The following is a 17,381-nucleotide window of genomic DNA, read 5'->3' as shown; positions in this document are numbered from 1 at the left end:
CAAGGTGCTGTGGGTTCGTGTCCTGGCTGCCTGCAAAAAACATGCACACAATAAAGGAACTGCGAGAGATTCACCTTCACAGTGAAGCACGGATATTAAATTCAACATTTCTTATGTAATAATAATTCTGAAGTGTTCATGCAGGCAGAGGAAGCCTTTGAACTGCTAAATTTAAGCAAGGGCTGTCAGACTTGCGCTCATTGACTTTGAAGAGAAATGACTTGCTGAATTAACTCTGAAGTAAACTAAAAAACTGGTGGACTCCTTATATCAGCATTTCTTAAAAAATATAACATGTTTATCCATTATCTCTGAAGTTGCAGTGTTTACAATGTCTTCAAATGAAATATTGGATAGGGTTAAAGAAACAAATGCCATGTGCCCACATTGGTGAAGGAAAGCCTATATCTGAATTTGTCTTGTGCACTTGGAACCTTTATTTTTGAAGGTTATGAATAACAATGTCAGTCTTCAGTTTTTAAATACATTTCAAGTTGGCTGCAAGGAAATACCTGCATATTTTTATTTCTTGTTTCTATATTTATATTATTCACATTACTCATGAAAAAGATTAAGGCAAGATGGATTTTTCTTACACTAAAACCAGCTGTAAATTCGCTATTTCCTCACTTAACCAGGGCACATGGTGTCAGCATCTCTGGCTCCAAATCCTAGGGGATTTTTTGTCTTTCCTCCTTTGCCTTTTCCAGTCTGATACCATTAAAATTTAACGCCTGCACACCTGTGTTTTCTGTGTCCCTTTGTCAGTGTCACCTCAAGGGTCTGAGAGCAATGTCCGGTTTTGGCCGAACTCAGCCGCGAGCCCCAGGTGTTGCAGCACCTCGGCTGGCCGAGTTTTGTGAGCACACGGCGAGGAGAGGGGGAGAGAGGAGCAGGGCGGCGGAGGCAGCGCCGCAGTTATCGGGGCCGTTCCCACCCACGCCCCGATAGCGCGGGGCCAGCTGGCCCGGCTCCACCGGGAGCGCCGGTAAACAAGCACGGGAGGTGACACCGGGGCACCCCGCGCCTCGGTGCCCGGCCGCTGTGGGTCACGGTGGGTGGACAGTGGATACTGCACAGCCTGCCAGCGGGCTGCCTCAGAGAGCCGGGGAAATAGGCCACGTGTAGGGAGCAAACCATTGGCACCACGGCGCGGTAAAGTTTGGGGAAAATCCCCAGAGAATGCGGCTCCCCAGCTCTGCTTAATGCCCAGCTCACGATGGTTTACTGCACAGAACAGCGAAGGTTTCCTGTTCGTTGCACCTTTTTGTCTTAACCGTGAAGTGGCACGGGGAGCCGCTGTAATTGGCTCGCAGTGCCGAGAGCCACCATTAGAGAGCTGTGGCTCGGGGCAGCGCTCCGGCTGTGCCGGGAGCTCCCGCCCGCCGCCGCTGCTGAGGCGCGTCCGCAGGAGCCGCCCCCACAAACGCTGAGAAATGACCTGGAACGGCTGCTGGCTTTTCCTTTGCTTTTTCCCCGCCAATAAATCGCGCTACGTCGCTTCACGAGCGTTTGCTGTGAGCGCGTGGCTCCCTCAGCAGTTCTGAGCGTGAGGTGAAACCGACATAAAGCTTTTATTGTCAGGGAGGAATGAGGTTTTTGAGATGAGCCCCGGAGATCACGGCACTCCGCCCTTTACTCCCGCACCACATGCGGAGCCCATCCCGGGACAGTCACGGTCTCCCCTTGTGTGCGCGGGTCCTGAGGCTCGCTCCGCCTCCGCCGCCATCACCGCGGCGCTCCCGGCCGCCATCTTCGTCCCGCCCCGCCGAGGCCCGCGGGCGCCATCTTGTGTCCGGGGCCGGCCCCGCCATCGCCCGGCAACGGCGGCGCGTCCGGCGGAGGCCCGGAGGCCGCGATAGCAAAGCCGGCTGGGCCCTAAGGCAGGTGGATTTGGGGGTTACAAGCGGACTTTGCAGCAGGAAGAGCTAGGCAGGGTCTGCGTGTTTGGGTCTGGTGCAGGGCGGATGGAGAGAGTCAGGGAGCGTGGGGACACGGCAGGCAGCGGGCGAGGGAAGGGCTGCAGGTGCCATTGTGTGCAGTTCTCTGAGGCTCTGTCAGGATTCCCCGCAGCACCCTGAGCTCCCAGTTCTCTCAAAAAGGTTAAGAGAGCTGAAGGTGTTTAGCCTGGAGAAGCAAAGCTTCCGCGGAGACCTTCAATTCCCTCCCAGTGCCTAATGGGGCCCCAAAAAAGATGGAGAGGGACTTGGGACAAGGACGGGGAGAGGCCGGAAAAGGGGGAATGGCTTCCCACTGACAGAATGCAGGGTTAGGTGGGATACTGGCAAGCAGTTCTTGGCTTTGAGGGTGGTGAGGTTCTTGCACACGTTGTCCAAGGAGGCTGTGGCTGCTGCATCCGTGGAAGTGTTCAAGGCCAGGGTGGATGGGGCTTGGAGCAACCTGAGATGGTGGAAGGTGTTCCTGCCCATAGCAGGGTGGAACTGGATGGTCTTCAGGGTCCCTCCCAACCCAGACTAATGCGTGATGAAAAGGTCGCAAATGGACACAGGTCTGTCAGAAGCCCCGTCACTGGTTCCACCACTCACAACACAATTCTGTGCTCTCAGCTTGCCAGTATGTCTGCTCAGTCAGAAAACTGGCACTTTGTCTGGAGCCCATAAATACAGGAATTAAATAACCATTGAGAAATTACCCCAAGGCTTATGGCAGACCAGTTCCAAGTCATTAGTCCCACCCGCAGACCTCATGTGTGAGGATACAGATTTGGGGTTTGATGGTGATGAAGGGTGTGGGAGCGCAGGGAGCTCACATCAGGGTGTGTGAAAATGCCTCTCCTCATGCATTGTCCAACTTTATGAATAAAAACATTAAATTTTGGCCTTATTTTCCATAAAACGCCACTGCACTGAAAATGGGAATATGAACTACAGAGTGCTAACAAGTGCAGAGAACATATCTCATGGATTTTGCGAGGTGGGTATGACCCTTTCTGTTCCTGGAGTACACGGTGAGTGTCACCATAGGGGACTCTGCAGTAGACTAATTCCAGTTGTCATGTACTGGTGTCCTTGCAGTGCAAAAGGGGCAAGTGAATTCTAATTTAGAAGCCAGGATGGAGGCCGTAATGCCTGAACCTCAGATTTATGTGGAAAGAACTCTGGCTATCATCAAACCAGATGTCATTGGTAAAGAAGAAGAAATAGAGGATCTCATTCTCCGATCAGGATTCCACATCCTTCAGGTAACAGGCTGTGCTCCAGAGAAAATAGCTGTAGTTTTTAAGTCAGGAAATCTAGCAATCAAGCCAGTAACTAAAAGCTTGTGTGTCCAAAAATCGTTTCACGTTCTTCATGTCATTAAATGTTGCTGCCAGATTCTGTAAGGAGATGCTTTTTGGTGCATGGGATGGAATAGAGCAGACCAACTATTTTGCTGACCACAGGAAAACACAGACAGTATTAATAAACTCAGATTTAGCAAACATAGGGAGCAGATGTGTGAGTTTTCCAGGGCAACTCTTTGGAGAGTATATAATTCAGATCTCACAAGATTTTGTGCAGTGTGCAAGTGGATATTAGAGAATTAATTGAATTTGTTAGCTGGCCATTTGCAGCCTAACTAATTTTTTGTTTCCATGTTTTTACGGTAAATAGACTGGATGAATATTGAAATGAGCTTATGAATATTTAAATATGCCGTGCCGGGCGGCCGCTGGGGGGCGCTGCTCCCTCGCACCTGTGGGCAGCAGGGTCCCCCTCCTCCTCCTCTCCGCAGTCTTGTTTTGGTTTGGTTTGGTTTGTTTTTTTCACTTCCTCCCTAACCTCTCTGGTTGTTTTATTTATGTGTATTTATTTATTTATGGATCTCTTGGAGCTACTCCAGAAGAGGTCATGAGGTTTCTCCCTGGGCTGGACCCCCCTGCTCCAGAGGCAGGCTGGGAGAGCTGTGCTTGTTCATCCTGTAGAAGAAAAGGCACCAGGGAGACCTGAGAACCCCTTCCAGTGCCTGAAAGGGCTCCAGAGAACTGGAGAGGGACTTTGGACAAGGCCATGGAGTGCCAGGACAAAGGAGAATGGCTTCCTACTGCCAGAGGGCAGGGTTAGATGGGATATTGGGAAGAAATTCTTCACCATGAGGGTGGTGAGGCCCAGGCACAGGTTGTCCAGAGCAGCTATGGCCGCCCCATCCCTGGAAGTGTTCAAGGCCAGGTTTGGGGTTTGAGCAACCTGGTCTAGTGGAAGGTGTCCCAGTCTGTGGCAGGGGGTTTGGAACAAGGTGATTTTTAAGACACCTTTCAATGCAAGCCATTCCATGTTTGTATTTATTCAATATGTATCAGAAGATGAGACAAAATAGATTATTTATTTTTTTAATTGCAATATGTTAGTAGAGTCTTCTGATGTCTGCAGTGACTTTTGACAGCAAAGTTATTAGGACTCTGAGTATATGGAACTCTTGTGTTATACAACTTTGAGCTCAAAGAATGCACTTTAAAAATTTTTTCTGGACTGGTTTCTGATAACTTCCCAAAGTTGTCCTGATCCTGGCCACCTGCAGGCTAGGCAGCTTTTGGGAGAATCACAAAGCACTGAATGAAAAATAGAACAATTGCATAATTAACAGTGTGGGCTGGAGAGAAACTTGTTTGAAAGTAGAACATTATGCTGTAGCAGCTGAGTAATAAAATCCTGCCCTTGTAATGCTCTTCGCTTTTTCTGTACAGTGCTCTGTCATCTGGCAGTTAGAAATTGCTGTAGTTTGCCTGGGCTAAAATCACATCTTACTCCAATGGGCTGTTTCCTTAAATAACTTGGAAAACTTCTGCTCTTTGTTGCTCTCTATCTTGAAGAGGATCCTATCTCGGTGAATCAGTGGAATTTCAGAAGTTACTCTGTGTTCTGCACTTGAAGATATGACTGCAGGAGAGGACTCCATGCTGCCTTTAATGCTCTAAACTGTTTCAATGTAGCAAGGAATTTTAATTCTTTTTTTTTTTTTTCTTCTACACTTTATAGAAACGGAAGCTCCAGTTAAGCCCAGAGCAATGTAGCAACTTCTATGCAGAACAATTTGGAAAATTGTTTTTTCCTAATTTAACAGCCTATATGAGTTCTGGTCCTATAGTTGCTATGGTTCTTGCTAGAAATTGTGCAGTCTCATACTGGAAGGAATTGCTTGGACCATCCAACAGCCTAAGAGCTAGGATAACTCACCCTCACAGGTAACTCACTGACTGGCCTTGGGCAAGTCAGTAGGATTATTTTGTCATTCTTTGGATTGAGACCAGAATTCTTTTTTTTTTTTTTTTATTTGTTTCTTTGTACAGTACAGACACAGGCTCCTTATCTCTTCAGTTTTCTGCAACAGCTTTTCACTGTAGTTTTTTAGTATGCAAAGTTCACCTATTTTATGGGGAATGCTGAGTGTATGAACATTAGGTTTTAGGTAGCTACTTCTTATGTTTAAAACAAAAGCAAGCCAATATCTTGTTAATTAGTCCATAACTATTGCTTTTCTGTGCTCTCAGGCTGCAGAGACTTGGAGGGGATTTGCAGTTGCCCTCCAAGCAGTTATTTCCCTTGTTTTCAGCTTAAGAGCACTCTACGGGACTGATGAGCTGAGGAATGGGCTCCATGGCAGTGTCAGCATCTCCTCAGCAGAGAAGGAAATTCGGTTCATATTTCCAGAAGGTAAAATGGTACACTTGCTTCCCTGCCAGCCCTGGGGAGGATGGAGCTCTTCCCTGTCCTGCCCTGACTCCAGATATACAGTTGATTTAGGAGAGGATGGGTCTGTTTGCTTTACAGGATTGTGGGTCTCTTTTTGTATAAGCTGACATTTTCTGCTATGAAAGGCTTACCAAAAATCTGTCTGAAGAGCCAGTGTATTTACAGAGATTGCTTCCACTTTTCAAACTCTGCTCTGGGAACTGGAGCAGTCAAAGCTGGTAAATGAGAAGAACTGGGAAGCTATTACACTCCAGCAAGTGTTTCTGGCACAGTCAGCCTTGGTTAACTTGAGAAGACTGACTCTTCTTGGATTCAGAGTAATTACTAATCAAAAGCAGCTGGATGCTCACATGACAGTGCAATTCCAAAGTTAAGTGCTAGAGAAAAGGGCCTTAGAACCTGGAAAGGTTGCAAGAGGATCGCTGGTTTGTAATGTAACAGGATTTGCTCTTTGACAGAAAGATGCAAGTGAAACTGCTAGAAAAAGGCATCTTATTGATACTTTTTGTCAGCTGTATCAGTGAATTTAATAAAATATGTTGTAGTTTCTTACAAACGTTACCCGTTGTGTAAACCATGTCTCTTCTTGCCCTGACAATCAGAGCAAGACTAAAGGTGAGAATTTTAGGGTCTTCAGAAACCAGCTTCACACTGGAAGAAGAAAGTGCTAAACATGGGATGTACTGTTAGTCTTCTGCCCCAAATGCATCTTCAAGGATTCAGGTTTTCCCCAGATGATCTGACTTCCTCCCTTTTCATAATAGACTGTAATTAGTACAATTACCTCAGGGACATAGTAAAGAAGTTTAGGGAGTTTCTTTGCAGTTTGTTGTGGGAGAAGCTATAAAACCCATGGTGTATTATTAACTTACTAAGGAAAAGAGCAGCTCACATATAAACAACCTTTGAAAGGATGTTTGGTTTAATCACTCCAGAGGCTGCTTCCTAACACCTGTGGTTCCTCCTTGCAGCAATCTTGGAGCCAGTTCCCACTGGACAGAGGGCTCGGGATTACCTGAACCTGTATGTGAAGCCCACGCTGCTGGCAGGGCTCACTGCGCTGTGCAAAGAGAAGCCAGCAGACCCCATGGTACGTGCAGTCCAGCACTGCTGGCAGCTCTGGGGTGCACTCACTTGCTGTTAGTAACTCCCTGATTATAGCAGAACTGCTCTGTTGGTGAAGAGCTGTGCTGTTTTAGCTGTCAGCTAATGAGCTACTCTAACATTTGGTTTCAAGAAGTTGATTTGTTTGTTAGAGATGACACATGGGTGTGTTTTAAGTCCCTAAACAAAATCAGTTTTCTTACATCTGGAAAAACGTGGTTAATGTATCTTTGTGTTCTTAAAGCTCCAATCATTCACACCAATAGTTATTTAAGCATGCAGATAATTAATCTGTGCAAGTTGCTGGCAGTTGTGGATTTTACATCATTATCACATTTACAATCAACATTGCATTTTTCTAAAGGATACTTTTCAGAAAAAAAAAGCCTTAAAAATCACTTGGGGTGTTCCTATGAACTGTGTGATATACATAAGGCCATGTTTAATGTGCTTTGATTGTTCCAGCTTTGTAACCTGTTTACTTTATCTGGATGTCTGGCACGGTTACCATAGAGATCTAGAAAACAGAGATGAAGTCCATTCCTTTGCCCAAAGGCCAAACCAATGTATCTATTCCTAACAAATGTGTGTCTGGCCTGTGGTTTAGCACTCCAAATTATGGAGAATCTACAGTCTCCCCAGGCAATCTGTTTCAGTGCTTAATTATACTTGTTAAAAGCTTTCACTAAAAGATAGCTTAAATCTCCTGGCTCCAATTTTAAGCCCATTACCTTTTTTTTCCCTTTTGCCATCCCCAAAAGACGTTGGAGTCAATGTATTATTTTTTCCAGCAACCTATTGCATATTTGAAGAGTATTCCCATTTTCTTTCCCTTCAGTTTTCTCTTTACTATATTAAATACTGTTTTTTTTTAATTGTTGCATGTCCCATCTTTCTAACTCATTGCTTTGGCTTCCAGTTAATCTGCATTCTTAGCACAATTTTCTAGTCAATTATGAGGTATCTAACAGGAGCTTCATCGAGACAGTGCTTTCCTTCCTTGCTTGTAAGAAATCTGTATGAAGTAGTGTCAGCAGCTTTGCTAAAAACATTTTATTTGCACCTTCTTTGTTGTCCATAATGTCTGTGACCTTGTAACAGAAGGAAAATAGTGTTGATTTGATACTGCTTCAGAAATAGATATTGCCTATTGCTTTTCAGTTTGTTTCTGCTGGGTGGCTTACAGGGAGACTGTTGGAATGCTTTTTTTCCAGTATCCTTTTCTTCTTTCCTCTCCTTTTGCAGATGGCATCAGAAAGTGTCTGTGCACTCAGAAACACGTGCTGTCAGCACAGAGGTTTTCTCAACCAGTGCCTTAAGCAATACAGGATAAATTTATTTGGTTCAAATGATTTGAGGATTTCTTTTTTTCCAAAGTAGTTTTCCTAAGGGGTTTTGTGTTTTGGGCTAGTTTGTTTGTTTTCCATTTTTGTCTTGGGTGCTTACTACTGTGCTGTTGTTGCTTTACCTGTCCTGGTGCTCTGCTTGGCTGTCCCTTTGCAAACCTTTTATACGTGGTAGTAAAAGCAGAGTGTTACTTACCTTCCCTGTCTGCTGTTCTGTCAGCTCTTCACAGTGTGGTATGAAGTTTGTTGTTCTCAGCATTCCAGAAACCAGTCGTCAACAGCTTTGTGAAGTAAATAAGGATGTGTTAAAAACTTTGCTTTACAAGTGGAGAAATCGAGGCAAAAGGTTAATTTGCCTAAGGCCAGGCCCAGACTGGCAGATGGAATTAGGACTCAAGGCAATCCTGCCTCCCACATTCTCATTTAAGTACAACGTGCTGGAAAGCTTAAAAGATGAATTTCAAAAAGTAACCATGTTTGGGTTTTACATTTTAGGTGCTGTAAGGTGATTCAGTACATGAAGGCTGGCACTCTTAATGAATGATTACTGGATGAAGTTTCTCTGAGTGTTGTCAGCAGTACATTTCATTAAGCAGTTTCATGCATGTTGTGCAGCAGCATTCCAAAACAGAGCTGGCTGAATTATTTGAACTATGGCTCAAATGGTCTTATACTTTCACAAAGATAAACATTGCCTGGACAAGTTGTCTTCTAAAGGTCATGGTGCATTGTTCAAAAGCAGTATAGGCAGTGATAGGCTGTGAAGATTTAACAGAACATTTTTAAAAAACAGGTCATCTGCATGTCCATTTCTTTCTAAAAGGGCTGAATTTTGCAGCACAGTAGGAGAGTATCTATCTGTAGCAGAGCTTTCAAATAATGCTTTTATATATAATAATGCTTATATAATATTCTTCTATGAACTTAATGGAAAGCAACAGAAAGCTGAAAACATTTGGGTTTTGTGTTTTTTGTTCACAGATTTGGCTTGCTGACTGGCTGATTGAACACAATCCTAATAAACCTAAGCTACAGTATCGCATCTCTCAGTAAGAGCATCAGCAGAGAGAGCTTGGTGGAAGCCATCTCACACATCAAGTTACAGATCTGTATTGTCATTTTTGTCCTTTGACTGTATAACCAACACTGTCTAAAGTAAATGCATTTGTCATAACTGCTTATGTCCTCATGGGATAAATAACCCTACACTTAACCACGATGTAGTGGTTCTAATACCTTCTCTACTGACAAAGTGACTGTAGCATTATACAATAAATTTATGGCATTGGGTGATTAGAAAAAGACAGTGTTCTCAGTGGGTGTGACTTACTGCTATTGTCCACATTTTTCTTAGTTTGGCTGTGTGGGAGAACAAAATCATTTACAGCAGTGTGGATTCCCAAATGAAATCCACCTGACCTGTGCTTTGCAAAGCCAAGGGTTGTGTTTCAGCAATTTTTTTAGCATAAATTCAGTTATGAAGGCAGTTACTTGGATATAATGTAGAAAACAATTACTGGAGGGCATGTTAGCAACCTTGGAATTTTAATTGCTGATTACATCACCCAGCTAAGGTTGTCCTTGAAGATGATTCACTTAAGTCTGATGTATTTTGTCAGAATGTAATCTGAAGGATTTATTTGAAGGTACATTCAATGCACCTTTCCCATCTTGGTGGCAAAAGGCTCAGGGATTATGTATAACAAGAAGATGTATTTTAGTCAAGGACTAAGGTTGTCTTCCAACATATGTTTGCAATAAAGGTGTTTAATTGCAACACCTCACCTTAAGAGTGTTTTCTGTGTTCTCCTGCTCCTAAACGTACACAAATTTCTGTTTTCCTCAAACTTTCATGTGTTCTGTTGAAGAATTTCACAAGAGTGCTCTTCCACAGGCAATGGGTTAATCCCACACTATTGCCTTTTATAAAGTAACTAAACTGTTTTTTGGGGATATGGGGCTTTTTAATTTTCTTCAAAGAGCTGTACTTATGCTGTTAGCTTCAAGCTTTGTATCTTATGGTTTGACTGTCTATAATGAAGAAAACAGTGTAATTTTCATAACTCTGAAATAAGAGTATGCTTGACTAATACTAAACAAACAAGCAATTTCATAATTTGTTTCATGAAAAAACTTGCTTCCCCAATTTGAGTAATTATGAGAAACATAAGTCATTTTTCTGTAACATCAAACTTTGTTGAAGTGAATTGTTTATCCTCTCAGTGGAACAAGCCACTATTGCCAGCCCAGATAATAAACATTTAGAAACTGGTCCCTACAGTACCAAAACCTAAAAATCTTGGGACTGCCAAGATAAGGAGAAAAAAAAGAAAGCTCAAACCCTCAAATAATGAAGAATAAAGGTATGAGGTGGTTAGAAATACAGTAAACAGATCTGTTTTCAGCCAGTTTATTTTGCCTATAATTGTTGTCCCCATATGTGTTTGATTGCTCCAATTACAAGACGGTTGTGCTTTGTGGTTTCCTGTCAGCCAAATAAAAAAATACGTTTTCTGAAGATGCCAGAAACTAAAATCTGGTGAATTCACAAGGCATTCTCCTGTATTTTGCTGGTTACTATGACATTTGCCTGCTCATTTTGATGTGCTACTGTTTGACAATAAATACATCCTTAATGTTCCTGCTGGAGTTTTCAGTTTTGCTTTATGCCAGAGCTGTGTTGTGTTGGATGAGAGTAGGTGGGTCCTTACCTGGGGAATGGGAGAAAGGACAAGGGCAGCTGGTGTTGCAAATGTCCCCTTTGTCACCCACACAATACAGACTCAGTCATTCAGGTGTTCATCTGTCATGGAATTATTCTCTAATGTTGGAGCTAACACCTACAACTGCTGACTGGTGTTTGCTTCCATTTTCCTAAGAAAAAGGTGGAAAGAGAGAAGTTGCCTTTTTCCCATGGGTGCCATCCTGACTCACTGTGCCCCTGCACATAGGACAAGTATTGATCAGCAGATGTCACAGCTGAGATCCTGAGGAGCCTGCATTCATCCGTGGGATGTGGGCAGAGGGTCAGTCCCGGGAATGTGAAGTGGCTGAGCAGCCTGATCCCGTGGGGGGAGCTGTGACACCGCAAGAGAGGCTGTTGGGGTGTGTGCTGCTACATTTCTTATGGACTTAGGTTTTTTATGTAGCCCAGAGTGGTACAGGCTTAGCCAGGGTTATAAATCTGTAGCACAGAAAATGTAGCTTTGGGAAAAAAACCCAGATTAACTGAAAGATGTTTCCATTCGATGTCAGCAAGGTGAGATATTCTCTGTGGGAAAGAGTCACCTGTCCTCTCCCTCTATCAAACCAAAATAATTACCTTGCCTTTTGAGCTCTATTGGGCATTTTTAGCTTTGAGGGAGCTCATTTTAGTTTTACTGCCTGAGTGCTGGAATAGAGCTATGTCCATCAAATGACCTGTTCAGTCTGTTTCCTATAATTCTGTTTTTTCAACAGAGCTCCTCCTGGAACTTTGCTTATCATATGCTTGCTATCACCTGCACTGGAAGTTGTTCTTGGAACTATACAGATTGAGATAGTCTTGAAGTATGTGATTGTTCAGCCTTCCTGTCTCACAAGAGATTTATTATCTTCAGGAAGAGTTAAACTGCCAGGAACCTTGGACATACTTTAAAGATGGCAGAAGCCTCAGTCAAAGGCAGTTTCCCATTGCCTGCATCTGTCAGAGCATTCCAGCGTGCCAAGCTTCAGAAATGAGTCTCTGGCCAGAGCCTGGGACTGTAATTCAGGAGATTTAAGATTGTTTCATGGAGATTTGCAAGGCCCTGTTTTTCTCATGTGGGAAAAGAGAAGATTTGTGTTTATTCCTTCATTTAAGCTATTAATCCTGACCATCCTTTAAACAACAGTTGATGAGGGTCAGTGTTCAGTCATTCACTCAGAGTATTCAGATCAAGATGATTTGTGTTCTGCACAGTAAATGTTAGCTATTTTTGGTGGTACCCAACAACAGCTCATCCTCTGAAAATGTGAGAGTGGTTCTTCAGTTTCCTTTAAAAAAACAAAATCAGAAGAGAAATAATGGTTTTTTGTTGGGAAGACTTTTTGCACATCATATAAAGATCATCATAAAGAGATAGCTTGCCATTGTTTTTGCAATGCTGTTTCCTTTTAGTAGATTTGTCATTGGACTAGAGATAGGACTTCAGTCCTCTCTACTCATTACCTGCTGCTTTGCTTTACTCAAGCAGACTTGGCACAAGCCATCATGGCAGTGTCACCAGAGGTGCTTCCTGCTTCTGCTGTTAGTAAAACAGGAAAACCTGCTGCTTTAGGATGGTCCATCAAGAGCAGCTGCCTGCACCCAGAAACCTCCCCTGGTGTGGAGGAGCTCCTCCGGGTGTGGAGCGTGTCAGCAGCGTGACTGATGTGTGCAGTCTCCTTGGGGGGATGCCTGTCAAATCATTGTCATGCTGCCTCCTGCCAAGTGATCATGGGGACGCTGCCAAAGCTCAGGGGAGAGCTTTTTGTTGGTCTTCTGAGCCAGAAATGAGGTATTGTTGTGGGACGGAGCAGTTGGTGGGAGAAGAAGGCAGTTTGCAGACAAGTGGGTGAATGATACTCTAATAATGGTAACACTGAAGGATTGAGAATTCAGTTCAGTGCTTGGGAGTGTTTTAGGGCTGAGGGAGGCAATGCTTTCTCACAAAGATCTTCATGCAGTGCCTTGCTGGGTGTGCCTGTTCTTGTCTAGTGTGGCATCAAGTTTTATCCCTTGAGAACCCCTGAGAACCCCATCTTGCCTAGCAGTGGTGCTATTCTGAAGCATGATTTTTAAACAAACAAAACCAAAACACAGCTCTGGTACCATGTCTGCAACTTTGTTACCATCATATTTAATTTATTGAAAAGTCTTTTCACCTGGGATTGGAGTCAGCCTGGATGGATCCTGTTTGGCCAGAGAGAAAAGGCAGTTGGGTGCAGTCTGTCAGCTGCAGACTGGCTGAGCAAGCAATCACATGTGAACTCAGCCCAAGTTCCAGGGAATTTTTATGTTCAAGAACCTAATTTGGCTCTAAATTCTCCTGGCTTTAGTAAACTACTCTACAAACCACCCATGCTTCTTTACCATCTCTTTATAATCAATGCTTAAGCTCTCACTTCCTTGCTAGGGGACAGTTGTGTTTTTGTCATGCTTCCAGAATCTGCACGGATTGTCAGGTTAGGAAATTCTGCTTTGTCGAAAGCAACATCTTACTGCTGTGCTGGCTGGTGGTTCTTATCTCTCTTAGGTGTTGTAAAGTGTTTTCTTACTGGGTGGCATTCCTGGTGCCGTGTGAATGAGGCACTGTTTTGTCCATGTTTAGTTTTGTGCCAGGCCTGGTCTCTGTGTGAGAAAATTCCCAGCAGTGTTTAACGGACGCGTGCGGACAAATCTCCTGCACGCCCCATAAAGCACTTTACCATGGGCCACTATAAAGCAGTCATTACAGAGCAGTGTTTAAACTTCTGAGATTAACACAGTCTCTCAATTGCACTTACTTATTTTTATAATGTGTAATTTAGCAACTGAACTGTGAAAAGTTATGGCATAGCAAGGTCTTCTTAAAAACAGTGGTTTCAACTGTGCTTTTAGGTGCCTTCATTGTAAATCTGGAGCAATTCCATTCTGTTAGTTAAAAGAGAGAGGGAAAATGGGATCGTTTCTGGGAGCTGCTGAGATGGTGTATGTGCATCTGAAATGTATTCTCAGGTGTTGGCATGGCACATTTTCCATGTTTATGGAAAGCAAAGAGCTTGTGCCTGTTTTCTCAGGAGGCAGACTTGGACAATGCTGTTCCCTGCATGCAGAACACTTTGGCAGTTGCCAGTTTGCTCAGGGAGTTGTGCAATGCTATTTTTGCCTGGACGAAGAAAGTTTGATCAAGCCTCTGTTTGAAAACCAGATGCTTTTTCTGTGGCCAACACACATCTAGATAGCCATGAGATCCTTCCCTGCTAGTTATCACTTCCAACTGAACTATCCCAGGAGGCTATTTCAGAATACTTGTTTTCTTCCCAGCTCTTCCATGTAAATATACTGAATTGACCAGCAAAGTTTTGACCGTGACTGTCTTTGTTTTGCAAAGTTCTCTTGTAAACAGGCTCTGTGGGGCTTCCCCAAATAGCCCCATCAGTGCAACTGAATGGGAGCAACAAAGGCATAGGAAATGAAATGTCCATTTCTTTTCTTATTCATGTAAATGATAGTTTATCATACTGTTTATTAGCTTCATATAGTCAGGATCTGTGATGGTTCTTAAGCCTTTTATTGCTTTTTTTTCTCCTTTAATGAGCTGCAATAAAACACTGCCTTACCAGAGTGCTGACCCAGTGCTGAGGCATTCTTCAAACTTAACATTATTATTGGTATTAATTAGTCATTACCTGTCACAGCACAGAGCAGCCATGATATATCTTAACCAGTTGTTCTGTCTCTGCAAAATGTTCCTTTTTAAGATTATTTGGGATTCCTGGAATGAACAATTTCAAGTCATCCATAAACGTGGTTTTAATAATGATACCTGGTTTCTTTATAATATTTCTCCTCAGTGGATGGGCAATGAGGTACAAAGGAACTGGCAGTGCACAGGTGGTACAAGTGTGAAGGTAAAGAATGGAGATATGAAAAGACTCCTTGGGTCCTCCCTTGGAGCAGCAGGAGGATCTAGAATCACAGAATCATGGAAAATAGGGGCAAATGCACGAGCAGATGGTTACTGCATGTGCTCTGTGAAAGTGCCTACCTGGGGGCAGGGATGGGGAGTTTGACACCTGTATTCTCAAGGTCTGCCAGTGGTTTTGTGCTTGGATCACTTGGCCTCTTACATGTTGAATCATTTCTTTGGAAACTTTTCTACCTGAATATGAGTAGAGGGTTTCTCTCTGTGGTATCAGGTTTTAATGAAGATAGCTCTATCACTGCAGTAATGCTGTTGCAAGTCTGTCAATCACTTCTGGACTTCATAAAGCAGTCATCAAAAATTGGCAGTCAGATTTCTTTCATCTCTGGGAGGGGAATCAAGCAGAGCTGGCACAGCTGTGAAGCTGTGCATGGAATGAGCAGGTTTGAGCACAATTCCTGGGTGGGAGCAATTCCTCTCCAGGGTACAGATGAGTCAGTGGCTGGGAGAACCTGTGCTCCTCTGCCCCAGCTGCACTTCCAACTGTTTTATTTTCTGTTCCGTGTTGCTGTCTGCAGGCACCAAAGGTGGTGATCCAAGGGGAAATCACATGGTGTTTCCTGACACTGTGTTTAGAGCTGTACAACAGAACAGGTAGAGAAAAGGCCAAATGAGGACATGTGTGATCCTCTGCTCTGTCACCAGGACATGCTCCTGTCAGAGCTCTGACTGAGCTCCTTCAGCTCAGAGGACTCAGGGGACTCAGGAGGACTGGCCCGTGCACAGAGAGCAAAGGCTGACAGGAAATTAAAATTTGTAGCCATTTTTATTCTGCTTCAGCTGTTGGGTTTCTTTCTTGGTACAAAGAGTTGATATGACTTTCATCACCTGACATGAGGGAAAAGATGTAAGGTAAAGTATATTTCAAAGTTGAACTATTTTATGTGTGCTTTTAGAGATTTGCTGCAGAAGATGATGTTTGGTCATGTCCTTGGGTACTATCACCTGGTTTAATTCTACTGAGGTGAATTCTGACAGATTATATTAATTTGGGTATGACCTGAGATTGTAACATCCTGACAGTATAAACTGGCAGCTTTTTATTTTCATTCCCTTGTACTGACAAAAAATTGGATCTTTATTTATCTATCCAGTTCCAATGAAAATTAATAGTTTCATTGTCACCTAGTATTAATTTACAATTCTGCTACAGGTTTTCTTTTAAGGTTGAGAAAGTTTAAATACAGAATAATTTTCATTTGTCTGTGCCAACCCACATCTGGATGTGAATAGCTGTATTTGGTGCCAGGGGAGTTTTCCAAATATACAGTGTGTCTTTTATGTGCCCACATGTGTACCATTAAAGGGTTTCTGCTCATGGAGGCTGTAGGATTTCCTCACTGGTCCAGAGGTGACACATTACTGATGAGAAATTGCTTATTTTTTTATGGAGAAAATTATCTTCTAGAAGTTTTGCCTTCCCTTGGTCCATAGTGACAGAAGAACATGTTGAGGCATGCCCTTTTCTGTTTGCTTTCAACAACAATGGGAATTCTTCAGTTAAGTATAAAAAAATGGAAATTTCCTTTCTTTCTGCCCCTCTCAAGTATATTTAGGTAACTGAAGCACATTCACACTTGGAGAGATGGGGCTGTTTTGCAAGGGAAAACCAAAACATTCCAGTGCAGCTAATATTGCAGCTCCTCTAGTGTCTTAAGTTCAGACCACAGCAGGAGGTGCAGATATCCAAGGGGAATGCAGTAACTTTTTGGATCTTTTCTTTGGAAGAAATAATAAGATGAGTCAAAATTAACCCATTCAGCTAAGTTAGGAAGGCTCTGGGGGATGAGAGAAGAAATGGGATGTTCTTAGTTCTAATGGTTTGCTCTACAGAAAATAAACCTTTTCTCTTACATCCCTTCAGGTCCAATCAATAAATTTGTCTTCATCACTGCAGGCAGCATAAATTTGCTTCTTTCCTTACAACCTTCTCCTGCATCCCTCCTTGAGATGTCCAAGCCTGATGTGATGATTGTGGTTTGATTATCTTGCTCTGGCAAACCAATGGGCTCCACTCCCCAGGAGAGAAGGGCTCTGCAGGGCAAGTGTCAGAATGCTGGCACGAAGTATTTTGTTCCTCTTACATGATTAATGTGGAAGGAGTGTTTTTAAGTAGTTTGTAATTTGTCACAGTGAGACTTGCAATGGAAAACATGCCATAGCAGAGGCAGCCAGGGCCATAAAGTGCTGTTGCTGGGAAGTGAGGACTGTTCTGACACAGGTGATGTCTCCAGGGGGTGTATTCCTCAGGAGCTGGTGGGTGGATTAGCAGTCAAACCTCTGAGGAGCAGGGTGAAAGCCAATATGTCCATGGTGACAGGGACACAGCTGGAATTAAGAAGGATGACTAGCACATCCAAACCTTTTTTAAAGGATTTTGGTTGGTTTTTTCTCTCTGGTTTCATTTATTTCAGCTGTCTCAAGAGTTCATATCTTTCAGGCAGCAGAGAAGTGTCTGCCCTGGTATCTGAGAAAATGAGGCTTTGTGTTTGGTGCCTCACAGAGGGAGCTGCACACTGGTGCCATGGGTGAGCAGGGAATGTCCCCTTGCTCTC

The 17,381-nt window shown here is 43.5% G+C and overlaps 1 protein-coding gene across 1 annotated transcript; it reads left to right on the top strand.

Annotated features, from left to right (window-relative positions):
- The first annotated feature begins 2,895 nt into the window (after window positions 1-2,895).
- NME5 (NME/NM23 family member 5) lies at window positions 2,896-10,660 on the top strand. The gene is made up of 6 exons (XM_084216113.1): window positions 2,896-2,934; window positions 3,036-3,202; window positions 4,977-5,182; window positions 5,551-5,651; window positions 6,662-6,780; window positions 9,122-10,660. The coding sequence occupies exons 2-6, from the start codon at window positions 3,074-3,076 to the stop codon at window positions 9,191-9,193; spliced, it is 627 nt and encodes a 208-aa protein (XP_084072239.1). The 5' UTR covers window positions 2,896-2,934; window positions 3,036-3,073; the 3' UTR covers window positions 9,194-10,660.
- The last annotated feature ends 6,721 nt before the right edge of the window (window positions 10,661-17,381 follow it).

Source organism: Fringilla coelebs, assembly GCF_963513975.1.
Source record: "Fringilla coelebs genome assembly, chromosome: 15".
NCBI lineage: Eukaryota > Metazoa > Chordata > Aves > Passeriformes > Fringillidae > Fringilla > Fringilla coelebs.
The sequence above is the reverse complement of the archived record's forward strand: the minus strand, read 5'-3'. Positions and strand labels throughout refer to the sequence as shown.